Source organism: Mercenaria mercenaria, chromosome 1, assembly GCF_021730395.1.
Source record: "Mercenaria mercenaria strain notata chromosome 1, MADL_Memer_1, whole genome shotgun sequence".
Classification (NCBI taxonomy): Eukaryota; Metazoa; Mollusca; class Bivalvia; order Venerida; family Veneridae; genus Mercenaria; species Mercenaria mercenaria.
Genome location: NC_069361.1, coordinates 67,399,305 through 67,426,247, shown reverse-complemented (window position 1 = coordinate 67,426,247; position 26,943 = coordinate 67,399,305). Strand labels below are relative to the sequence as shown.

At 35.9% G+C, this 26,943-nt stretch overlaps 2 protein-coding genes across 3 annotated transcripts in view; one reads left to right on the top strand and one right to left on the bottom strand.

Annotated features, from left to right (window-relative positions):
* LOC123535187 (poly [ADP-ribose] polymerase tankyrase-like) overlaps positions 1 to 274 on the bottom strand; it is a 95,117-nt gene extending 94,843 nt beyond the window's left edge. Inside the window, exon 1 of the mRNA XM_045317750.2 lies at positions 147 to 274. The gene's annotated coding sequence lies outside the window, so the exon portion shown is untranslated. The remainder of the gene's footprint in view (positions 1 to 146) is intronic.
* A 7,857-nt stretch (positions 275 to 8,131) lies between these two features.
* On the top strand, positions 8,132 to 10,540 carry LOC123545514 (uncharacterized). Of its 2 annotated transcripts, none has more exons than XM_045331837.2 (4): positions 8,132 to 8,257; positions 8,981 to 9,141; positions 9,379 to 9,546; positions 9,768 to 10,540. In XM_045331837.2, exons 1-4 carry the CDS (start codon positions 8,208 to 8,210, stop codon positions 10,418 to 10,420), a joined length of 1,032 nt encoding a protein of 343 aa, XP_045187772.2. In that variant the 5' UTR covers positions 8,132 to 8,207; the 3' UTR covers positions 10,421 to 10,540. The 2 variants fall into 2 exon arrangements, with proteins under 2 accessions (XP_045187772.2, XP_045187774.2); XM_045331839.2 differs by having other exon boundaries at positions 8,141 to 8,257; positions 8,984 to 9,141.
* The last annotated feature ends 16,403 nt before the right edge of the window (positions 10,541 to 26,943 follow it).

Genomic DNA, 26,943 nt, shown 5'->3' with positions numbered 1-26,943 from the left:
TTAAGAGTTACCATGTCATTTAAAAAATTCACATGCATAAATTTGTGGGTGGGGTAACAAAACAAAAACAAGACAGCATAAGTTCAGAGAATGCATGTTTTCTGCACATCATTGGAATGTTATACATAAAATGATTATGGACTAACACAGTTTGACTTAGTTGCAATAACTATTCCCTTCTATAACGCATCTGAAAGATAAGGACTGTGTAAATTTATGCCAATGTGCGATTTTGCCGGGTTTACATCGTCGCCATTATCTAAATGGCTGTTCCGACTAATGAAAAACAACATTTTTTATAACATTTGGTTCAAATTTCTAAAATTAAGGGAATGACAACAAAAATTAACGGGATATAAATCGTTAAAAATATATGTTAAACCAAACTTGCGAATTTAGGATGAAATACGTTTCTATTTTTGCTAAAAACTACATTTATTTATTTTGCATGTACAAGTGATAGAACAGCATGCAAGGTCACATGTTTTCATTTTTAATCGGCGTCTCTCCGAATTTTTACGGTTTCGTCCGAATATTGACGAAATTTGGCGCGGTGAAAATCAGGGGCGTAGCCACGGCTTGAGAACCACATGAACACAAAGTGTTGTGGTAGAGGACAATGGATTAAAGCTAAACTGAGGCAGTGGCATACCTGGATGATCTTGAACTGTACGCAAGATACACAAGCAGCGTAATTCTTCTTCTTCTTTTATAGTAATGGCAAACATTCTTGACAGAATATAATGGCCATGTGTGGGGATTAGTAGAAGTGATAGAGTGCTAGGCCTCCCAAGCTACTCAATCCACCCGGGAGAACCATAGCAACGTGATAAAAAAATTGGTGCAATACCTAACACCTTAAAAACCTTAAATACATAGGCCTAAGATTCGACAACATGTACAAGTATGGTTTTTGTGCAGGAAAAACAAAGAGTTGGTAATGTTAAAAATTTAAAAGCAGATAGGATGAAATTATGGAGTCCGAACGCGTGCCGCCAGCGCTGACTTAAATCCGGAGACTGAGTCAGCACTGACTACACTCTGTGGCAGAGAGTTCCACAGGCAGACAGTACGTGGAAAGCATGAATATTTGTAGATCTATATGTCATTTGATGGCGAGGCAGGTTGATAGGCTTGGTTGTGATAATGCCTGGATGATCTGATTTGTGGATTTAGGAACTGGTTCATATTAAGATCAACATGATTGTTTACAATTTTGTAAAATAGAACTAATCTACTATCAAGACGCCTATCTTCTAGGGACTGCCAACCTAACGAAGACATTCATGATGTTTATCATAGAGCCAGGAGTTTTTGAATAATTATTTGTAACAAATCTAGCCGCCCTTTTCTGCACTGACTCAAGTTTATCCTTGTCTTTCTTTAAATAGGGATCCCATGTAGCAGACGAGTATTCCAAAGTTGGGCGAACTAATGTATTGTATGCTGCCGTTTTAGTTTCTTCAGATGCGGAATGGATATTGCGTTTCAGAAACCCCAATTTCTGACTAGCTTTAGATGTAACTTTATTGACATGGATCTAAAGTTAATTCTATCCCTAGATAGGCGGCTTGTTCAACAGTCTGAAGTGGTTTATTGTGTAAGGTGTACTGAGTCTTAGTGACTTTCCTGGATCGACTAGCAATGTGCATTATATGGCACTTGTCAATATTGAAAGACATCTTCCATTTCTGCTCCCATGCCGCCAGGCTGTCCAAGTCTCCCTGCAGTGTCAGGGAATCAGATGCAGAACTTATGATCCTGTAAATGACACAATCATCTGCAAAAAGTCGACAGGAAGACTTGACAGCACTAGGGAGGTCATTGATGTAGAGCAGAAATAGAAGAGGTCCCAACACCGAGCCCTGTGGTACACCGGACAGAAGTGGAGCTTTATGAGAAAGACTACCATCTAAAACAACCTGTTGGTTTCTATGGCCAGAACTATCATGGCCCAGAAAGGCACCTATCCAAGCTAAGGTATTACCTTGTATACCATAATGAGATAATTTGTGCATGAGCCTACCGTGGTGAACAACGTCAAAGGCCTTACTGAAGTCCATTATGGCTACATCTGTGCGATACTTCTGGGTTGCTTTGGCAAGATCATTTAAGAAGCCTACCGTAACTGAGTCTCACATGATCTGCGGGCACGAAAACCATGCTGGTTATCGGCTAAGATGTTATGCTTGTCACAGTGATCAAGGATGCTGCTCACCACGATATGCTCAAGAACCTTGCATGCAATGCATGTCAAGGAGACGGGCCTGTAATTTTTTTGAAAGGATTCTCTCCCCCTTCTTAGAGATTGGAGATATATAGGCTTCTTTCCAATCTGTTGGAACAGTGCCAGTCTCCAGGGACTTATTGAAAAGAATGGTGAAGATAGGTGCTATTTCTTGGGCACACTTGTTCAGGATCCTAGGTTTAATGGCATCTGGGCCAGCAGCCTTGCTAGGATTGAGATTCCCCAAAAGTTTAAAAACACCCCTCTCCGTGACACGCAGGGAAGACATGGCTGGAGATGGATAAGAATCCATCTGAGGCATAGTAGAACTGTTGTCTTTTACTAAGACAGAAGAAAATTGTCTGTTTAGAACGTCAGCCTTTTCTTTAGAAATGTTTTTAAGTAAGCCATTTTGTCTAAGAGGAGAAACACCCATAGAATCATTCTTTAGGCCTTTGATAAATCCCCAATTTTTTTTAGTAGTGCCATGTTTGTTTTCAGTTTTACCACAAATGATGTTATTCAGTATGCATCCCAATATGCATTTCTAGTTTGTTTTTGAACCAATGCCTTTATTTTCTTAAGCTTAGAAAAATACTTGGCATTTTGAGATTTCTTCATTTTACTATATATACGATCTCTCTTTTTTATAAGTTTTTTGATGTTAGCATTTAGCCAAGGAATGTGATGCTTTCCAGACACAGTTTTGGATGGAATAAATATTTATGAACAAAGCAGCGATGCTGCGAGTATGTGGTAGGTGAGAGTCTCCATCTCCTGGCAGATTTGGATTGTCTAGGGTATTCTAGCTTTTGTTGTTGAAATCATCGTTAATGTTTAACTTTAATGCATGACTTCTGTATCCGCATTTTGACAGGTTCTTGATAAATGCGTCTACGCACACATTGCGAATGTGTCAGGTTTCAGGCCCGGTCTCAGAAATTTTTGACTGCGGGTGTGTGTGTGGGGGGGGGGGGGGGGGGGGCACCAGTCTTGAATGAATATAACGAGGCATTGGAGGGGGTGCCTTCGACCATGTTAGAGGCAGGGTGAGGGGGGGGTCACGTTTTTTTTAAATATAGGTATTAAATGGTGTCCTCGGCTGCATTTATTAGTGGGTGTAATCCTCTCATATTAGGGGGTCAAGGCGCTCTCCCCCTGGAAATTTTTTAAATACAGGCATGAAATGGTGGCCTCTGGTGTATTTTTTAGGTGTAAAATTTTGAGGTGATGGAGGGGTTACTCCCCTCTTGATGGTGGGGGGGGGGGGGCGGTCAGGGGGATATCCCCTGGAATATTTTGAAATACAGGTGTGAAATGGTGGCCTCTGGTGCGTTTCTGGGTCTAAATTTTGAGAAAAAAATATTCCTTTGCCAAAATAGTATGGTGCATCTTTGATGAGTATAGGTCACTTCTCAGCCAACTGGGGGGCACGGCCCCCCCCCCTCGGCCCGGCCCTGGAGCCGGGCCTGGGTTTTATGAAATAATCATTGACATGAAAATAAACATTTTCTAAATCTAATTTTTGCAAATGAAGATTCAAACTGTGTAAATTTCTTTTTCTATTTCGTAAAACGGATGTTGATATATATATATATATATATATATATATATATATATATTGATAGATTGAATTGCACATCAATATTCACGTGAAATGTAATATTAAGGGCAAGTTTTTTTTTACTCGAGACCTCGGATGACTCGAGCATTTTTGTTCTTCCCGTGCGTGTTTTACTTGGAGCTTCATGGCCGAGTGGTTATAATCACTTTCCCCTCACCGATGTGGGTTCGAAACTCACTCGGGACGTTGAATTCTTCATGTGAGGAAACGGAAGGTCGATGGTTCTACCAAGGTGTCCGCCCGTGATACAATAACCTGGTAACAAAATATATATATATATATATATAAATGAATGAAATACTGTCAATTGGACAAACTTTCATGAATAAAATTGTAAGCGAAATATGATTTAGAATGAAGAAAAATATCGAAGGTGTTACACTGCTCTGCCTACAGTGTTCTTTTTGTCATCGCTGTCTGTTTGCGTGCGTGCATGTGTGCGTCTGTGCTTCTATTTGTGACTGAGGGCCTATTGGCCGATTTGTGGCTCTGGCTGTATTTGCTGTGCCTTATGCTTCCAAGAAATCTTTCCAAGATTGTGACAAGAACAAATAAATCTAGATCTACTATTTCAAAAGCGAATTTGATCTTATTCAGATTTTTGTTAAACGAAGAACTTGAAATAGCCGCCTAACCCCCTTTAGGCTTTACATTTTATTGCATTTTTTTCACACTGTAAGCCTTTTCGCTTTCCTAAAGTCGAATCTTAACTGTACGCATATCGGCGTATGCCCGTCTTTAGAGTCCTGAATGATCTTTCAGCAAAGGCTTGTTAACATCACTTTAAAATATAGCATACCTTTTTAGGTACAACTGTCTATAAGCTTTTCAAAGACAGCTCCACGGATTTAAAAGTCTAATGGGCCGCTCATGGCACAGAGGGCTTGATTGAAATCAAATGATAGAATACTCTTCTGAAGAGACGATGTGATACACATTTTCTTTGAGTCTGCGCCAACCTGCAAGACAGTGAGTGTTTTTGATATGACAAAGAACTACCAGAGTATCGTGTAGGACACCGATTTTTAAGCTATACACGGTTATAACTATGTTGGCGACAGGACAATATACACCCAAACGTCAGGGGAAATTAGGCGTCTCCTACTACAGCGAACATGGACTGAAAAAAGGAAACTGTACAGACATGGGATATTGCTAATTACAATGTATATTAAAGTTTCAATAGTATATATAGTTAGTATCTCGATAAATATGCGATTCATGCCTCTTTTACGGACAAAATGTTTACCTGAACTTGAATTGACCATTCTAAGAGCATTAATTAGGACGATCTTGTGGCTGTTCACACATTTTCTGGCATTACTGAATAAATGGCTGTACGTGGCATCCCAAAATGAACGGGTCTCAAAAATCACCACAAAAATCGAATTTCGTCCAGGTCCCATCCCGAGAGAAATGACGACGTTTTAGGGAACGGTTCCTGGCTGTGTTGGTACTTATATTTTAGAGTAGGTCAGTGCGTGGTCATCTAGGACGATAGTAGCATTAACTGAAAGACGTAAAAATCACACAAAACACGAATTTTGCACAGGTCTTCTCTTGGAGAGAAATGACAATTTTCAAGGGTACGGTTTCTGGCCGTATCAGTATTTAAATCTATAAACAGGTCAGTGCTAGGACTAACCAAACTGAAAGCAACATATCCGAGTCGTAAAATCATCACGAAACACGAATTCCAAAGAGTGCCCTCCTGGAGAGAAATAAAGACTGCACAGTTCCCATGAAGTTTCGGCACTTATATTTTAAAGTAGGCCAGAGCGCGGACATCAACGGCCATCGTAGCATAAACAGCAAGCAAAATATCCGAGTCGTAAAATCACCACAAAACTCGAATTTCGCCCAGCTCCCATCCTGAGAGAAATGACGATTTTTAAGGGTACAGTTCCTGGCCGTTTCGGCACTTGTGTTTTAAAGTAGGTCAGTGCTTAATGATGCTTACCACAAAACTTGAAATCCCCACAGGTCCTCTCCTTTCTCTACCTGACGGTGTCTAGCGGTTTTTATACTGTAAAAGCACATATTTTCGCTGGGTCAAAATTTCATTTTTACACTAGTACTTATAACTTATTAAAAGGTCAGTGCTTGATCATCTAGGTTCATCTTATCATGAACATTTTTAGGGGGCATGTCATGTCATGCCATGTTGACCTTCCTGTTATTCACAAATTCAACATCCAAGTTTTAAGAAGTCTTGATTTATTTTGATTCAGTCCAACTACTGTTAATATGGATTTATACAGAACAACTTTAATTTTCGTGTTCTATGAATGTAGACTACAAAAAGAAGCTATAGCGGACCTTCAAAAATTTAAACAAGCCTTGCGCTTGATTATGATGTTAATCGAAACATATATTTATACTGGTATGTCATATAATATATTTCTTATTATTATCAACATGAGTAAATCACATTAAAATATCACCTAATCCATTCCTCGTCGCTTGAACTTTCTTCATGTACTTCCGGTATTGTTATCATTGACCCCACGAGAAATGGTCGACGCGGATGTCAGAATCTCCAAAATCTTTCACCATTCGACTGAGGGGTATTCTTTTTCGAGCACAACCGCTATAATATAGCAGGTGTTTGAAAAAGTGTTGGTCATACTCAGCAGACCGCGCTGTAAAAGTTGTATTGATCGTCTGCTTCTTTCAATTGGAATTGGCAGTCTACATTGTCCAACTTTACACGCGCATGATTCTGGACATGGATTGACCCTTCGAATGGAGTTTAGGTAATTGTGCGGTGTTTCTTGATTAAATGTGTTATCATCAGAGCTTGCAGATCTCAGCTTGAATATGTGTATGAGAAAGATCAAGGGCTTGAATCAGAGCTAGAGTCTGAGCTGGAATAGCTTGAATTACTGTTAGAGCTTGAGCCAGAGGAAGTTAGCTTGTCATCCTTCTATGCCAATTTTCTCCTTCGGAATATCCTCTTCTCTCACCGCTTGTCGAGCTTTTAGAAGGACTCGGTCGAGCTGAAAATGATGCACAATTTCAAGGTCATTGTAAAATGTAAAAGGTGTGGTACAAGTAAAAAATATATCGATTTTGTACAGTTACTGCAAAGATTAAATAGAAATTTTCATTCTAAAAATCTTAAAATTTTGAGTCGTATATAAACAAAATTTTAAACTTGTAACTTAGCTCACCCTTGTGTTTGTTGCATCCTATTTTCTTCTTTCTCTTCAATGTCAAGTCTTCCTCACCATGATCAGTGTCGGATTCATATCCAGAACTATTTGTTTCATGGCCGGTGTTAACGCCTGATATTTCTTCGATTTCGTTCCCTTACGAGCTGTGTCTGTAAAAAGATTTGGCTCTTAGAATATCCGATATGTCAATGGTCAAACCAACTTCAAATGGAAGTTATTAGTTAAAAAACGATTTACATGATTTTAGATAAATTATAAACGAATTCTGCTTTGCATCAGTTTTTAAAGTCAGCTATTGCAAATAAAACATTTGGTAATTTGCAAGAAAAAAGAAAAAGAAAATCGGAATGAGAGTACTTTCATGCCAAGGTCATGTTATAAAGATGGCAGATTAAGCACGAATTCATCGGGATCAGTAGTCTGTAGTGTCCGTGACAATAACGATGTAATGTCCGCTACTGAAATATAAATTTTCCTTTTCATCTGCTGTTTAAATTTTCATTAAATCTTCTGTAAAACTATCAATGCTTTTTGTCAGCGTTACATTTGATTCAAAGGACCTGTCCTTGTGGATATTTTCGAGAAAAATAAGTTTATAACAAAACATCTTACAAGACAAATAAATAAAACAGATAGATCGATATCAACATAAATGTATAATAATATTATAAAAAAATATCACAGAAATTGTTCGAACATTCTTATCTATGTATCCCATAGCGGGCCGATTTTTAAATGAAATATTTACCACGATACTATATACGGACACAATTTCTGATGACATGTTGCCCAAATTCACCAAGATATCTAGAACTTTCATATTGCTGAAAATACGTGATACGTTGCAGAATCTGTCATTTATTATGGTGACGTAGGAACGTTACCGCTTGGTTTATTTTTATACGCGACACAGTGTAATTTTAATCAAATTTGATAAAGTAGTGATAATTTGTTAAACTATGATGACAGTAAAATCTATTCGTTATTTCACTCTTCAAAACATTTAGATTAAACATGCCGATATCAATATCTGAAACATGCGCAGTGAAATAGTTCCAACGTTAACGCCTAGATACGTCATAATAACGTCTTTGACAACGTCAATAGAAACAGCGACATTGCACAAGACTAGGGTCACATTTTAAAAGCGACATGATAAAGACAAGTTCATCGCAAAATAATGCAGAATTCTACCAGCGAATCATCAGATCAGGTTTCCCCGCATGTGAGGTAAATAGAATTGAAATTCTTTAGCAAAATATAGAACTAGAAACCTACTAATCACCGGCGAACATTTGGCTATGCTAGTGCTAGATTACAATGCTAAAAACATTATGTATTTATCCTGATGAAGGTGTAAGCGCCGAAACGTTGATAAAAGATAAATATTCACGTGTTGTTGTTGAATTTTACCATCGTGTAGTGCTAGATTACGGAATATTATTCCACAGAATATCAATTATGTGGATTCACTTTCTTCTTTTTTTTCTGTGAGACTATTTATCTGAGTGGTTTGAATTTTTTGTAGCTACATAAGAATGTGGGTTTACTTTATATTTATCCATCCATTTTCTAAAGAAAAGTAATGGGGTCTTTGTCAAGAATGAATGTTGTGTTTGAACGTATATTACGTGAATTGATCTTCTCTCCTTTATTCATTATAATTAGATAAGCATTTTTAGTCCCATACTGGCTGAAAGCCAGTTTTAGGGACTAAAGGATTATGCTTTTCCGTCCGTCCGTCTGTCCGAGCAAACGAGAGAACATTTGTTGGGTACTCAGGACAACAGGTAACAGTAAATTCTACTAATTCCGTACTGCTTATTGGGTACTTTCTGTCGCTTGTTGTTTTATTAACTAATAAAGGTCCGTTACCTTCTTTAGATAAAGTTATACTAATAATACTATAACAAAACTTTATAAAGATTAAAGCGTGGTTGATTTGTATTTCAGTAGCGGACATTACACGGTTACAGTCACGGACACTACAGACTCTTCAGATCAGGATGATTTCGTTCTTGATCTGTCTTCCTTACCTTGTGAATCAGACTACTTGTTCGATGCCCATAGTAACAGTGATAAGAAAACTCTCCAGAGAAGCATTTATGACTTCGGTAAGTACTCACATTTTGATTTTCTCATTCGTTTCTTGCAACTTATTTAATTCGTATCCCATTTCTTTATTTACAACAGTTTACTGAAAATTGTCAGTACATGGTCATGTTCCTGTATGTTCTTACCTAAAACCATATACTTGTGAATCGATTTTTTATTCAATCAACTTTTATTTAAAGTTGGTTAATAATTGATGCAGAATGTCGACATCTTCTAAACGCCAAATCTTCTTACAGACACAGTTCCTAAGGGAACCAAGAGGAGATTTGAAGTCGAAGACATTCCAGAGGTTAACATTAGCAGTGGAACAAGTACTTCCGGGTATGAATCTGACACCGAGCATGATGAGGAAGACATGACATCGAAGAAAAAGAAGAAGAAATTAAGATGCTATAAATACAAAGGTGGATTGAGTTGCAAAGTCTAATATAAACTAAATGTTTGAAATTTATATATAAAAATTTGTTATCAGGACATAGATCTGCCTATACAAGAGTAAAAAAACTTCATCTTGATTAAAAATGTCCTTATTTTTTTAATAACTCCTGATACTGTAATTACTTTACAGGTAAGTCTAAGTCCTAGATTACCCCCAATGATTTTGAGAATACTTGTTTGTCTTCAGCTCAACGGAATCCTTCAATCAACATGACAAGCGGCGAAAAAAGAAAATATTCCGAAGAAGAGAACATGCATCAAAAGAAAAAGCGATTGAAAACGTCACTGCCAGGTGAATACGACAAGCTCAGTTCCTCTGACACAAGCTCGAGCACTAACAGTGATTCAAGCATATCCACCTCAGATTCGAGTTCAGATTCAAGCTCTTCGAGCTCAGAGTCGAGCTCAGACTCTAGCTCGTGCTCTTCTTCATGCACAGATTCAAGCTTAGATTCCTCATGCTCTGATAATGACACACTTAATCTAGCAATACCATACAAATGCCTCAACTCTATTCAAGGAATCATCCCATGCGCAAAATCATGCGCGTGCAAAGTTGGACAAAGTAGACCTCCCATTCCAATTGAAAGGAATGGACTATCAATACAACCACTTTACAAGAAGCTTTTACAGCGTCGTCTGCTCAGTACGACCAATACATTTTCACATACCTGCTGTAACCGGAAGTGTTATTTAAACTGGGAGCAAAATAGAATATCACTTGGTCGAATGGTGGACGATTATTGTCAGTCTGGCCTCCGCGTCGACCATTTCTCGTGGGGTCAATGGAAACAGACACCGGAAGTAGATGAGAAGAGTGACGATGACTGGTTCTGGTGATTTAAGAAGAACTGTTTGTCGGGATGAATTCTGTTTAACGTATATATTCAAATGGTTTTGTTTCGTGTGCAATATGAAAAGTTATATTTATTGATGAAAATGTATTAAATGTTAACTTTTTGTATAATGTGTTATTTTTCTTCATATAAGAGCTCTAACTTGCATATTCATATATAAAATATTAATGAGACTGTTAGAAAATAAAAAAATTGATAAAACATAGTAAAATGTTTGAAGTTTTAAATCAATTTTAATGTATCGAACAGTTATAATTCGGCATTAAAGTCCATCAGTTTCTAAAATAGTATTTTGATACTCTGAATTTACTCCACACTAGGTATGTTAAATTTTATTTAATTTACATAAAATGAACCGGTGGTTCACCCAACGTCCCTACAAACAAGATATCACTAGAACTGAATAGAATGATAGATAAATTTATCATTATGTGAGCTATATTGTTTGAATATACAGTACAGATAATCAGTATGTAACCTACTTCACACATGTTACGTTACCATTTAAATAATCTTAATTTATTTGATCAAGTATTTAGAAAATGTTCCAGAAACATAATTAATATCATGTTATTTTATAACATGTACTCACCTACATTATGTTTCTTTATTTTTCAGAGGGAGAATTTTACGTGACACACTTTAAAATACGTTACCGCTACTAATGGTTCTATATAAAAGATATTAAAAAGAAATTGAAGCCACATATATATAGTATATGACACTTTGTTGTTACACTTATACGAGTACCAGTGTCTTGGACTACCATTTATTTGCGGTGATTTTAACAGCCGCTGTGGTGATATTGAAGATTACATAGCAGGTGAAGACAATATTTTTGAGAGAGAGGTCGTAGATTTTAAAACAAATAAGTATGGTGAATTATTACTAATAGATTTTTTAAATTAACAGTAACTGTTTTGCATTTTGAATGGTCGGAATACAATTTGTAATGATTTTACGTCAGAATCAACAAAGGGCTGTGCAGTTGCAGATTATTGTATTATACCCCATTGTTCAACCAATTTTATGTACACAGGAAATTAGATGTTATGGATAGTTATTTTGTATCTAATAGTATCAGTCCTTGTAATATTTCTGATCACTCTATTTTGAGTTGGAAAATACATCTGGGTGCCAGATCTTCAGATACTGAGGAAATTTTAAGCTTTCCAACAGTAGACAAGTTTAATTGTTCAAATGTGCCCGATAGTTTCTTACTGGGTCCAGAGGTAAATGGACCAATTAACAATTGTATCTCTGAATTAGAACAAGAATATCGAACCCAAACTGATACTAACAAAGTTAAAGTTTCTAAACAAAATAGATTTTTTGATACAAATAATCCGTACTGGTGTAGGTGGAAATAAGCTTAGACTGTATTGTACCTTTAAACAGAATTTTGAAGTCGAACAGTACTGTAAGATTGTTTTAAATAAATCATATCGAGGTGCACTTGCTAAGTTTAGGAGTGGTACTGCTCCAATACATATAGAAACTGGTAGATATAACGGTCTTCCTGTTAGTGACAGGGTTTGTTTTAATTGTCCCACTACAGTTGAGGATGAACTTTATGTTTTATGACATTGGCCTTGTTGCAATACTATTCGTACAGATATACTGTTAGAAGCTTGTAGAATCAATAATAACTTCACAACTTTAAATGATACAAAGAAAGTAGCCTTTTTGCTGACAAATCCAGAAATAGCTTTACTATGTGTCCAAACCTGTTTTAGTATTTTAAGTAGAAGGAGAAATCTTTTATATCATTGAATAAGTATAAATTGTTTAAATACGTATATATGGTGTACTAACTTGGTAGTACAGTTAAAAAAAAATTCTAAAACTTTTTATACTTATAAAAGTTAGTGTGAAATTCTTAAATATTTTAGCTACTTGTGAATAGATTATAGTCTCTCATATTTCTGATTAGAAAGGTTTGCATGTTTTAATGTAGTCTGATGTTATTTTAATATGTATGTGTATAATTATCATGCAAAGTGAGACTTAAATAAACATATCTTATCTTACCTTACAAATATCTACCTGATTTGTCTGTTTTCGTGAAAGTGCGATAGAGACCCATGAAAGTGCGATAGAGACCTACTAGGTCTATAGCAAATCTAGTCTACATATTCTGATATAAAATTGAGTCGATGAAGCAAATTTATTTTGTAAATTGTTGTTTCTTTTTTCAAATCCTCCTCGTGGATATTACTGTTGTAACATAATATATTTCTTTGTTTTCGGATATCTGTGTAATGAAAACTCATTTTGATGTGTTCCATTAAGAAATGCCCAAATCATATATATTTTGATGGAAATGATATCTAGACTTGATTTTATACTGTCTTACGGAAGGGACAGTGAGTTTTGTTTCTTGTATAGGGTGGCAGAGTCAACGGTAACTCCTAAACATAATCACACATTTCCCTCCAAGCATTTCTCATATAAGCACTTAATTTTGTACTTTTGCTTGTGAATCACAAAAAGATTTTGCTAACAGGTTTACGCCTAAACAGGTTGAAAAAAAAAACGTACCATTTTCTTGTAAAACTTAACAATTTCTGAGCCCACTACTTGTTTTCCGATTTACCAGTGTAGTATGGTAAACCTGTCAACCTGAGATGCTCAGATTCGTTTATCTGAAATGGCTTTAAAATGCTTAGTTTTGCCTTATTGAATTTCCACATTTCTCTAAGAAGGTCATTTCTACCTTTACTCAAATTACGCAGACGAGCAGTGCGTATGTGTAATAACCTGATTTGCTCAGATTTTTGTCGGAGGTGGCTTAAATGTGCCATTTTATCTTATAATTTCGTATAGTTTCAAAATTTTCCGGGGAGGACGCCGAACACCCATCTCTATTTGTACTCAAGTTATGCAGGCGGGTAGATTTTTTTTGTCTTAAAATGCGCCATTTTGTCTTTTATAATTTTAAAATTTCTTGGTGGGGGGGGGGGGGACCTTGGAAACCCATCTTTACCTGTATTCCAATTACAGCCGACTAATGCATACTTTTTAACCTTATTTGATCAGACTTTTTTTCAAAGACGGCTTAAAATGCACAGCTTTGCCTTGTATTATTTCAATATTTATCGGGGAGGACCCCGAACCCAACTCTACGTGTACTCCAATTAAGCAGGCGAGTAGTGTTTACATTTTACTCTGATGTGTTTAGATTTTTGTCTGAAATCGCATAAAATGCACAGCCTTCTATTGTATAGTGTCAATATGTTTCAAGGAGGACCGCCCCAATCTCAGTTTTGCTCCAATATTGCAGACGAGTTGTGTGTACATTTCAAAACTGTTTGGTTCAGATTGTTTTATCTAAAATAACTTAAATTACACCGTTTCGTCTTGCAGATTTTCAAAATTTTCTCAGGATGGGCCCCTGCAACCCTACCTTAACATATGCCACAAGTCCGAATGCTTTTTATAGATTGAAGAAAAAATGTTGAAATTATTGTTTGACATCAGAAAATGTTTTAAGTCTAATGAGATAAATTCAGATCCACTGTTTAAGCTGAAATTTAGATATAATAGACCATATCACACATTATATATAAAAACAAGAAAACACTCTTCAGTATTTACCATGAAAATTAACATTACAATGAAATGACTTATCACTAAGTTTTTAACCATACATTTACTTCACTATGCCTGTTAACAGTCGGGGAACTTACCCGTTCGGGAAAGTTGGGGATTCCCCTTTTCACTTTCCCGATCGGGAAATATTGATAGAAAAATTTCCCGATCGGGAAAGAAAACACCCAGTTTTTATATACCTTGGTGTAAGGGCTCCGGGCATCACAGAAAACGTTGGAGCCGCATATTAATTGCTTGAATCAATTCTTAAAACAATTATCTAAAATTCTACCGAGGACAAATATTTAAAACATTGTAACGATTACTGAATGCATAAAGGGAAGTAATTCCATTAATATGCAAATTTGCAAACCTGTCAGTTGTCATTGGAGTAAGATGACAGTATATAAGAGCGATAAATCACCTTCGGTGATGAGCTAGCTTTTCACCGACGGGATTTGTGTGGCACTGAAACGTTACAAATGGTGGCAGCGGTGGGATGAAGTCAACTGCCGGACTGGATTTGCCTTACCCATGAATTTCCTAGGCCAAATCTCGGGACGAGATTTCTCGGAGGGGAAAGTAATGTAACGATTACTGAATGCATAAAGGGAAGTAATTCCATTAATATGCAAATTTGCAAACCTGTCAGTTGTCATTGGAGTAAGATGACAGTATATAAGAGCGATAAATCACCTTTGGTGATGAGCTAGCTTTTCACACGACGGGATTTTGTGTGGCACTGAAACGTTACAACATTATCGTTTGTGAGATATTCAAGCTCAAAGTTGAAGGATATTTAAGAAAACTTACCATTTTCAGCACTTTCCTGTTTTGAACATATGCTTTCCCGAGCAGGAAAGTAATGACAATTTCTATTATATGCTGACATTTTACAACTGAAAGCTTTCAGTAAAATAGGTCCTGCTTCTTTTTGTAAATGACTAGATGCCCACGTGCAACATATCGAGCCCGCCCTTTGACCCCTAAGTGTGACCTTGATCTTTGATGTAGAAACCTGGAGTTTGCACAAGCCACTCCGTATCACTGAGTTAAACATTCGTGCAAAATATTAACAAGTTTTCTCAATGCATGTCAAAGTTATGGGCCAGACAACATTTGACATGACCTTTGACCTCTAACTGTGACCTTGACCTTTGAAATAGGAATATTGGGTTCGCGCATGACACAGATTGCTCCATACATATCAAAGTTATGGCCCAGACAAACAAAGCCGGACGCATGCACGCAAACACAAATGAGCACACATACACCAAACAGCCATTTGGATAAATTAGTTTAATGTCTTGGCTTCCGCAAGTAGGCTTGACATAAAAGGGGCATAATTTTGCCAAAATGTAAAGCAAAATTTATTAAACCTGCTCCTTGAGGTCAGTCATGATATGCAAGATGTTTGTTGAATAAGAAAACGTTTCTGAAAAACACGATTACATGCAAAACTTTCAAAACATGTCTATATTAATAAGAGCTCGTCGAACACGAAATGCCCCCTTGACGCATTCAGTAATTGCACAAGGAACAGAAATTATATGCTCACTGTAAACAAATGTTCTACTGTTCTGGTTCAATCTGACTTTGACCTTTAACCTTTTGACCTAAAAATCAACAGGAGTAATCTATAGGTCATGATCAAGCTCCCTATTAAGTTTCGTGATCCTAGGCCCAAGCGTTCTCAAGTATCGTCTGGAAAGGGTTTAACTGTTACAGGTCAATATGACCTTCACCTTTGGCCAACTGACCTCAAAATCTGCAGGGGTCATCTTCTGCAGGGATCATCTACTGGTCATGACCAACCTCACTATCAAGTTTCATAATCCTTGGCCTTAGCATTCTCAAGTTACTGTCTGGAAACGGTTTAAATGTTCCGGATCATTGTTACCTTGTCCCTTGACCTACTGACCTCAAAATCAATAGGAGTCATCTGCTGGACATGATAAACTTCTCTATGAATTTTCATGACCCTTGGCCTAAGCGGTCTCAAGTTATTGTCCAGAAACTGTTTACCTGTTTCTGGCAAATGTGACCTTGAACTTTGACCTAATGACCTCAAAATCAATAAGGGTCATCTGCTGGTCATAACCAAACTCTCTATCAATTTTCCTGATCCTAGGCCCAAGCATTCTTGAGTTATCACCCGTAAACCATTTTACTGTTCCTGGTCACTGTGACCTTGACCTTCGACCTACTGATCTCAAAATCAATAGGGGTCAGTTGCTAGTCATGACCAACCTCCCTATCAACTTCCATGGTCCTAGGACCAAGCAATCTCGAGTTATCATCCGGAAACAGTTAAACTGTTCCAGGTCACTGTGACCTTGACCTTTGATATACTGACCTCAAAATCAATAGGGGTCATCTACTGGTCATGATCAACCTTTTTAAAAAATTTCATGATCCAAGGTCCAAGCGTTCTTCAGTTATCATCCGGAAACCGTTTAACTGTTCAGGGTCACTGTAACCTTGACCTTTGACATACTGACCTCAAAATCAATAGGGGTCATCTGCTGGTCATGACAAACCTTCCTATTAACTTTCATGATCCTAAGCACAAGCGTTCTTGAGTTATCATCCGAAAACGGACTGGTCTACATACCGACCGACCGACCAACAGACCGACCGACCAACATCTGCAAAACAATATACCCCCGTTCTTCGAAGAGGGGCATATCAGTGCTGAAATGAAACCTAGAGTTATGTAACTTGTTGTCACCAGTCATCTCAAGATGCTTTAGACATATAAAAAGTTTGAAAGCATTGAGTACTGTAGTACGTTCTAGAGAAATCTGCTTACAAGCAAAACTTTAAAGGCAGCATTTTTTTTACAAATGAAAGCATGAAATCTACAGCGTGCTCTGCAAGGTCATGATGCAAATGAGCATCTGGCCAAGTCATTTCTGTAAAAATTGCTTACATGCAAAACGTTAACCCAAAACTCAAAATGTTAAAAAGGGGCAAAATTTTGACACAATGAAAGCTAGAATTATGTAATCTCATGATGCCAAAGACATGTTAGTTTGAAAGTATTTGGCCAAGTACTTTCTGAGAAACCTCCGACAAAACTTAAAAACTTTCAAGTAGTCCATGTAAAAATGTAACCTTAATATAAAATACAAAAAGATCCTTCACTTTATTACCAAATAATTATTACTATTTTGTTTTAAATAATAAGCTGACAAAAACATCAGGACCAGAGAAGCACACTCACAAATAGATCCTAATTGTCTTTACTTTGAAAACAACTATAAATTATATTTGGTCTAAATCAGAACTTATTCTCCACTGAATTGTGATAGCACAACTGAAATCAATGCTTTTAAAGTTCTAAAAAGCTTTAAATTTTATGTAAAAAACACACACACAAAAAAAAAAACAAAAAAAAAACAACAGACATAACAGCTATCCGAATGTATATTATGGATATTTTGATACTGCACAGTCATGAACTTTTGCAGTTACAATCATAAAGGGAGGTAATCAAAAACACTACATTCAATAAAACTTTCTACTTTGCTCATCAATATTCAAACTTTTGACTAATATTAGAGGAAACAATTATGGTAAATAGGAAAAACACGAAATTGATATACTTTATGTAAATAACGGAAAATGTAACAGCCACATTTTAAACAATTGCATCATGGCCTGATAATAACCTGAAACCAAACAAAGAAGATTAAACAAAACCAAAAACAAAACGTGCTTAAAGTGAAATCTTAGTTAGGTTACCAAATTTGAACCGAAAAAGTTAAGAAGGCATGTTTTTCCTCAAGTTTGCCAATTTACAAACATTCACCCTGCGACTTGGATCAAAATTCAGTCAACATTAGAATCCTATATGAAAAACTATGTGTGTCCGTAAGTTAGAGGCGCCCCACTTTCTGCCACTGTCTCCAAGTGAAATATTTCTTAAGATATGCACGACACAAACTTTAAAGCACTGTGTATTTTTCAAGTCATGACCCATAACTCTGGTCTAGCTCAGTGTTATCCTACAGAACAGCAAGTGCATAACTTCACATGGTATAAAACTTCTAAAGTTTGATTACACTAATTCAGATACTTCTTGAGATACTACTACATGCAAAACAAACTTGTATGTCCTTAATGCATATTTTTAACTAAATCATGGTCTGATTTGACTGAAGAAATCCCGAACAAATTCCCAGATGCACAACTTCACAACCTGAATAATATCCCTATTATGTTTCATGACAGTAGGCTCAAAATAAATTTTAAGATACTTTCGACACAAACTTTTATGCTATTTTATGCATATTTTGTATTAAGTGAAGGGCCACAACTCTCGCCTGGCTGAATGAAATCTCAAAACCATAGATGCACAACTTCACATACTGAATAATATTTCTGTAATATTTCAAAAGCTTTAGCCAAATGATTTCTGAGATACATGCAACAAAAACTTGTAGACCCTTTTCATGCACCAAAGTTATTTTTACTACATGAGAATAATAATCATGTGAGGTTTGATGACACTTGGTCAGGGGTCTTGCTAGGTTCAATGTTTTTAATTCAGGGGGAAGTTGGAAGACAGCATCATTTTTTTTTTATTTCTATCTCGACGCTGTGATGTGATTCAAAAGGTGGCTAAATTTTCTTGTTGAAATAAAAACAAAAAACAACAAAAAAAAAAAAACATCGAAGTCACCATTCATTTTTTTTAGTAACATCATTTCTCATACAGTGATTATTGTTTCATTAAAAAATTCTAAAAAAAGTTGTTTTCAGAAATTCAAGCCAATGCTGTAAATCTAACCCGCCAGTTTTTGGTCTTGTAATATATGAATGCAGGATGAAAAGGTTTATTATCAACACCGAGTTCTTGCATAAAACTGAAAGTAAACTGTTTGAAACCTAGAAATACATGCATATATGTCAGCATATAGATCTAATAGAAATTGTCATTACCTTACTGTTTGGGAAAGTATATGTTCAAAACGGGGAAGTGCTGAAAATGGTAAGTTTTCTTATACATGTATATCCTTCAACTTTGAGCTTGAATATCTCACAAACGGTAATGTTTTAAATATTTGCCCTCGGTAGAATTTTAGATAGTTGTTTTAAGAATGGATTCAAGCAATTAATATGCAGCTCCAACGTATTGTGTGATGCCCGGAGCCCATACACCAAGGTATATAAAAACTGGGTGTTTTCTTTCCCGATCGGGAAATTTTTCAATCAATATTTCCCGATCGGGAAAGTGAAAAGGGGAATCCCCTTTTTCCCGAACGGGAAAGTTCCCCGACTGATTAACTTGTGTCTTGCAGGTGTAGGTCTACATGTAAATGCAGGATAGAATGAATATTTGTGTCATGTATTGATCTCAAGTACTATGTCTAAACAATGTGCTCCGTTAATTTTTAAAGTGCAACATTTGCGATAAAATGTCGCATAGCTGCACAATTTAAACAAGAGCTGTCAGTGGACAGCGTGCTCGACTATTCTCAGTGCTTGATAGTATAATATAAGCTATGAGCAAAACTTTAACATTACTATAAGCATATTCTAAGTCGAAAAGGGTGCATAATTCAGTCAAAATGCTTGATAGAGTTGCCTCCTCCTTTTTTTACAGACTAGGGTCATGATGGTAAACAAGTATGCAAAATATCGAAGCAATATCTCGATAGACTTTGAAAATATTTGGGGTGGTACGCAAACTTTAACATTATAATAAGCATATTCTAAGTCGAAAAGGGGCCATAATTCAGTCAAAATGCTTGATAGAGTTGCCTCCTCCATTTTACAGACTGGGGTCATGATGGTAAACAAGTATGCAAAATATCGAAGCAATATCTCAATGGACTTTGAAAATATTTGGGGTGGTACGCAAACTTTAACATTACAATAAGCATATTCTAAGTCGAAAAGGGGTCATAATTCAGTCAAAATGCTTGATAGATAGATAAATGCCTCCTCCTTTTTACAGACTGGTGTCATGATGGTAAACAAGTATGCAAAATATCAAAGCAATAAAATACATATTTTGCCACTTAAACTCTCTCGATGGCCGATAAACCGTTGCTCAAATGTGAACTGAATTTTTGTTTTGGTTTTCTCCCTTACATTTTGAGAATAGTCTACTTTGAGACATATTTTCAACCATTCTAAAATGTACATAATTTGATCGGACCGCTTGTTTTACTCTAAATTTCGTATAAATTTAAGTCTCCCATGAGGTCCTGGGACTAACTGTGTATGAAAATAATTGGAACCTGCATGAGCGAAAAAATGCAATATTTAATTAGTAGGGTCTGGGCACTTTGTTCTGCGTATATAAAAGTTTTTATTACATACCTAATTGATTAATTTTAATGTAAATTAGATGTGAAACCTAAGTTTTTTTGTCCAGCTACTGTACTTCGGTGCGCCGTAAAAGTTCCGCCCGTGACTTTGTTTAAAAATGGCTCTGTATCGGCAATTCTTTCCAAGTTACTTCCCTTGTACATTTCAACGCCGTTATGCTTACTGACCTGCTTGACAGATGCCTGCCGACATTTTAGTCAAAACATCCTTTTAACGCAAGTGTCGATAATATTTTCTGGTCATGAGAAATCAAATAGAATCTAATTAATTGTGGGACAAACCAGAGATACATTTATAATGGTACTGATTCTAAGAATTCACGGTGTATTTTTTGAATTGTTCGCATTCGTCACTGTGATGTCATAATATGATGACGTAGATTTTGTTTTCATAATATAAGATATTATTCAACTGTATTGAAACATCCTGGTATATGTATTTAAATTTAAATAGTTCCATTGGCTAAAGTGACTGTAATCATGTCAGTGACTCGGTGTGATCATGTCAGTGACTCGGTGTCTGAAGAAACTGGCGAACTCCGAACCTTTCATATTCTAATTTTAGTCATATATCTTCTAGAGCTGACCGCATGTATTGACATGCTGCTGCAACAGGGTAGCTGAATTCGGAGCTCTTTGTCTATGTACTGGTACTGATGATAAACCCGAACAGAAAATGAGATTTTTTACCTGTAACTTTTTTATTTCTGCAAATTGAAATCAATGGTCGGTATCAAAATAAAGCTTAACCTTTGCTGAAAACTTTACATAATTCGAATTTATATTTAGTAAGCAAACTCACACGAAGTGAGGGCCTGAAAGGGGTATGTCAAAAGGGGACTTTATGAACGTTGACTGATGATAAATTCGAACCCTTTGTCATTTACAAAATTTTCTTGGTATTATTATATTGAAACTTTCCCCAAAAAGCTGCAACAGTCATTCCTGATCAAGTAATGAAAAGTTAACAAATGTCAGGCCTTCATGTTTCGACAGTGAGCATGCGCAAAAAAACACCCTCTTCTCCAGTAATTTTGGATAAATATTTTTTATACAAATTTATGTACTGAGTAAGTCATTTATTTATACAGAATATTTACCAATTTTGTTTTTGTTTACACCAGTTGGTGTTGTAAGTGGAAACTATTAGATGGTGTGTTCAATTTTATAAATAACCGCTTGCAATCGAATATTTCCAAGGTGTTCGACTTTATCATCTGTCCGGGTTTATCATCAGTACCAGTATAGATCTTTTTTCAGATGTCTCGGATGTGTTTTTGTTGATACAAAACAAACATTAAAAGCTCTATTTTTACAAATTTTTCAAAAAATAAAAATCTAATGCGGCCGGGGACATTGAGAGTAGATCTTAAGTATCTTTTGTATCAGCATAGATTCTTTCAGGTATTAAAACTTAACTATGACTGAACATTCAATGACTGTAATATTTTCTATTGAATTTTAATATTGAAACATGCCAAAAAAAAAAAACAAAAAAAAACCAACCACTTTTGACTGTCTTCAGATACATTTTGTTTGCATTTATTGACACCATAGATTTCTATATATGAGCTATTTTGTCCTATTTCTTTTTTTACAAAGGGTAATTTAGTTATATATTTCAACCATTAAACATTGTATTTCCTCAACAGTTTTGGATGTAAAATTCATTTAAAGATGAATAAAAACGCTAGCAAAACGATGAAGCGCGCTAGTGACTCTTGGGTCCCAACATGGTTCTTACTCCTCTAAATGTACATTTTTGCAACAGCTAAAGGTACACGTAAATTGATAAACCGGAAGTAATGGTGTAATGTCATTTATCCGGATAACGTAAAATAAAGTCTGAATTCAGTATACGGATATGAAAATCGTTTTATGAATTAATGGAATGCCTCAAGTAAATTAATTACAACGACAGCATTAATATCTTATATTAAAACGTTTAACACGGAAAATAATTCCAAATAATGTCTTAAAATCAGCATGTTATGTAATCATAAACAAGCATACGGACATGTACATTTTATTTCACCATAATTATTATATAGACCCTACATTTATTTAAGTCTGTGTAAATTTTCATCAAAATATATTCGATCGGTGTGCATCTCAGTTGTAAGTATGATACTATCATAATAAGCGCAGTCTAAGTCATTTGTACTCATAGTTTACTCAAAGTTTTTTTTGTTGGGATTAACGTCGCACCGACACAATCATAGGTCATATGGTGACTTTCCAGCTTTGATGGTGGAGGAAGACCCCACGTGCCCCTCCGTAGATCTACATTGTTTCATCACGAGCGGGCACCTGGGTAGAACCACCGATCTTCCCTAAGCCCTCACATGAAGAATTCAACGCCTCGAGTGAGGTACGAACCCATGCACATCGGCCAAGGGCAAGTGGTTTTAAGTCAGCGACCTTAACCACTCGGCCGACAGAGACCCCCTCCCCCTCCCTCCAAAGCTTAAAATTATGTTGCATAAAACAAAGAAGTATAAAATACATTTATTTTTATAGCTCTTTGCATAAAACGAGGCAATAAATCATCCGTGGCATAAGTCTCTGTTCTGAATATAATAATATTATATATCAACAACAGTAGTTGTTTCGTATTTTAACAATATTTGTTCAATCCAGTAAATATCTAAATAAATTATAAAAATGTAAATTTGTTCGATAAAAATATATGTTTAATAAAAGAAAAAAAATCTAAAAAATGTATTTATTTAGTTATAAAATATCGTTTCTTGATTTTGGGCATTGTACGTGCCTTATTTAGCAGCATGAGATACAGCCTGTTTATTCAGTGGTCCTTCATGAACCATTAAAATTCGCTGTAACAAAACTGATTTAAAGGTTACGGCGCATCAAAGAATTTCAAAATAAAAAAATGAAGTATGGAATAAATCTTAATACCTGTACTTAGTATCTTGCAAATATTAGTGTGAAAATATTTCTAAAAAATAATAACAGGTAGTAATACTAAATAGATATGTTTGTAGTTTTTATCGAATAAATAATCTTTTGTAAAACATCCAAATTTTTAAAACTCGATATTTATTGGACAGAACAAATATTAACATAGAACAAGTACCCCGTCTATTGAAATATGTTAAAAAGATTTAAATATACATATCACAGTATTGGTTGTAAAAAACAATATTTGGCATGCCATAACCTCGTGGTGTACAATGAAAAGCGCATGAATACGAGTATGGTCTGATGATTTGCTCGAATGAATGTGGTCTGATGTTTGTTTATTTGGGTTGTAATGTAAATGGGTTATAAATCCTAAAGAATAAGGCGAAAATACAGGCTAACGACCTTGAATACATTTGTTAAATTCGTCTCTAAAAACTGTTTAGTAGTTTGATTGTGATCGTAGCGCCACCTTGACCGTTTATCAACTTTCTTATATTAATATTTAGGTGGGTTTTTTATCATTCGCCGATGCATTAGTCTCTGGCTGTTTCTCGCACGATAACTTTAAATCCACTGAAGAGAATTAACGAATCGTGATATATAGATATATGCCAAAGAGGTAATTTAATTAAAGAAACGTGTCATACTGATAGCTGACAATTAGATGGAGTGATCAGGAAAAGAAACATAACTCTTTGGTGCACAATTTTAATTATCCCCCATATTGTAGGCTAAATGTTGACCCCAACAATATATTAGGGAACCATAATGAAGAGCAATCCCTTGCCATAATTCTGCAACTGTTGAATGAATATCAAAGATACTTCACGTAATGACAGGTGGTAATAAGAGATAGAGTGTTAGAACCATAACGCTGATTTGTTTTAACTTTTTATCTCCCTTTTTTGTACTTGACTTCTTCATGTTCCCTGTACATTCCGAATGGAATATTAAATGGTATTGGCAGACGGGCCAAAACCTTAACTCCAGCTTTATTATCTACTAATTTAGCTCCCCTTCCACTGTGATTTGGCTGTCTCTCCTACTGCTCTTGTACATTTTTGTACTTTTTATGTAACATAGACCGAGCATTTGAAATCTTCAGTCTCGTTGCCCGTTTTAGCGCGGCAGTTCACTTTGTCTCATTTCGACAGAGCAAGGAAACGCTTTCATTACACAATATTATATGCGTGCATACTTGGATCTTGAATTTATGTATTTATGTGTTTGCATTGGCTCAAAAACACGCAACACCTCCTTTTCTTGTTATCATAATATACCGTCGTTGTTTAACATATTTGCACATTGTTGCATTTCTCAAGGCTATAAGTCCTTATACATACAAATATAAAGCTTGACAACGTCTTCAAAGAATAAGAGGCCAAATTTATGGTGAGTTTAATGGATAAATAACGTCATAAATCCAAACCGGGTATTCCGACACTTCATAAACTTGGTTGTGGAAAGAAATTTTATTTAAAGTTCAATAAGGCTTTAAATTTTATGTTAAAACAGATGAAACGGCTGTCCATATAGATGTCATGAATAATTACATGTTTAGAAAAAAGCGCTGTTCTTTAATACTGCCCATGAACGTTTACCGTTACAGTCATAAAGGGAGGTAATCAGAAACAATATATTCAATGAAATTTTCTGCTTTGTTCGTTGGTATTCAAACCTTTGACAAATATTAGAGAAGTAAATTATCGGAAATAGTATCCAACAAGGAATTATTATATTTTTTGTTGATAACGGAAAATGTGGCTGCCCTTTTTTTTTAAACAAAGACATTCTTAGCATTTAAGGGAGTGGTGGTATTTCGATGTAAATGAGATGTGAGTCCTGTTTGGCGCCAATTAACCTATACTGTGTTCGTGCGCCGTAAAACCCAAATAATTAAATAAATAAATTAAGGGAGTTGTGAGGTGTTTGTGTCGGGTGGGGGGGGGGGGGGGGGGGGGGCGTAGACGGGAGGGTGATGAACATCATCTATTTTCAGGATTAATTCAGTTTAGTGCAACCTATATACGTGAAGACTAAACTTGATACTCAGTTCGTTTGTTGTACAGATGTTCTTGCTCTAGAGATGTGAATTTATGAGAAAGGTGATTAGTGTGAAAAAGAGTGCCTGTGTGTGTATGATTTCGTTTTGAAGTGTCATTGACCTTTGCAACACTATTATCACTTCTTTATTGTATTTATATATAAGCAAATAAATAGCCCGACAGTCCGTCTACGTGACTTGAAATACGATAGCTCTGTATAATACAGCAGCACCTTGTGTATAATGTTACCAGTACAGTCAAAACAGTGCTTAAGACATCCTTTGAACCACCTGTCTCTAGAACCCACTATAGCACCATTTCCAAATCAAACAGTTTCAGTTCAGTTTAAACGGTGTGTAAAGACGACATGTACGAAAAGGACTACTCTCGGCTTTGTGACGGTCACAAATGGCCTTTAATTAATAATGCACATATTCGACAGTTTAGACAAATATATCGTCATATTGTAGAATCTTAAACTGGAGGTCACAGGTTTGAAGTCGAACTTTCGGATGCAGTATTACTACGTACAGTACTGGTGAGGCATCCAGGAAGTTTTAATCGGTCGTTATGCATTTAAAAGCGGACGAAAATCATTTATGCCCTTCAAGCATGGATACGCGAGGTTTATGCGAGGCTGTCAAATAGTTTGTTATACATAGTTTGTTATATACATATTGGTGGGAATGAAACTGTCTAAAAAAACCAAGCTTGGATACGCATGATTTACGCGAGGTTGTCAAATTGCAATTAAGATACTTTGTTACAAATTTTGGTGAAATGAAATTGTCTCAAAAAGAAAATTCAGAAAAATTGCACAGTCCAGGCTGCCTTTACAGCTTTAGGTGATTCAACTTTGTTTGAAACCTAGCTGTTTATAAAGACTGACCGCGGGGGAGCCCATGGTATGTTTTAATTTCAAGTGGTTCTTTAAAAACTGTAATCAGATACGTAAAACAATACCTTTTAAGACGATATAGACACTGAAAAAGTTCACCTTTTTCACACATTCTGTGAATGGATACCCTTTAAAATGTATACATAAAATGCATACGTAAAAAGTAAGTCAAATCAAGGTCGTTTGTGACTTGTCATAATATTTCCGTGACTTGTGCACGTAAATAGAAATAATATAGAAACAAGCTTGTTCATCTGTGAAAGTTTGAAGCAAATCTGGCTAATAGTGTGGGAGGAGTTGGACACACAAGATTTAGGGATGTACAGACGGACGCACGGACGTGCAGACGACCGGACAGCAGCAGCGCTATATGTCCCCTACATGAATATGTGGTGGCATATAGTCAGATTCGTTTCATCCAGATTCAAGTGAAATTATTGTGCATTCCCACATCATGTGATATTTTAAATTGTAATCATATTGAGAAATATCCATTGTCGTACAATTTCGTCTATATTTTTTTCTTTTTAATATGTACGAGTAAATGTGCCGGAGTCCGAATATATATTTGCATATATCTATAATGAACAAATACTATATATATAAGTAACTGCAAACGAGGTTTTCTCGGTATAACGTCATCTACATGCAAAAATGCCCCTTTTAGTGTGACATGTCACATTTTTTAAAATTTAAATTATACAAC

Excerpts from the sequence above, each read along its gene's own strand:
- LOC123545514 (XM_045331837.2), top strand. The coding sequence starts at position 8,208 with ATGCAGAATTCTACCAGCGAATCATCAGATCAGGTTTCCCCGCATGTG. Across the intron at positions 9,142-9,378 it reads GAGAAGCATTTATGACTTCG|ACACAGTTCCTAAGGGAACC; the intron begins GTAAGTACTCAC and ends ATCTTCTTACAG. Across the intron at positions 9,547-9,767 it reads AAGATGCTATAAATACAAAG|CTCAACGGAATCCTTCAATC; the intron begins GTGGATTGAGTT and ends GTTTGTCTTCAG.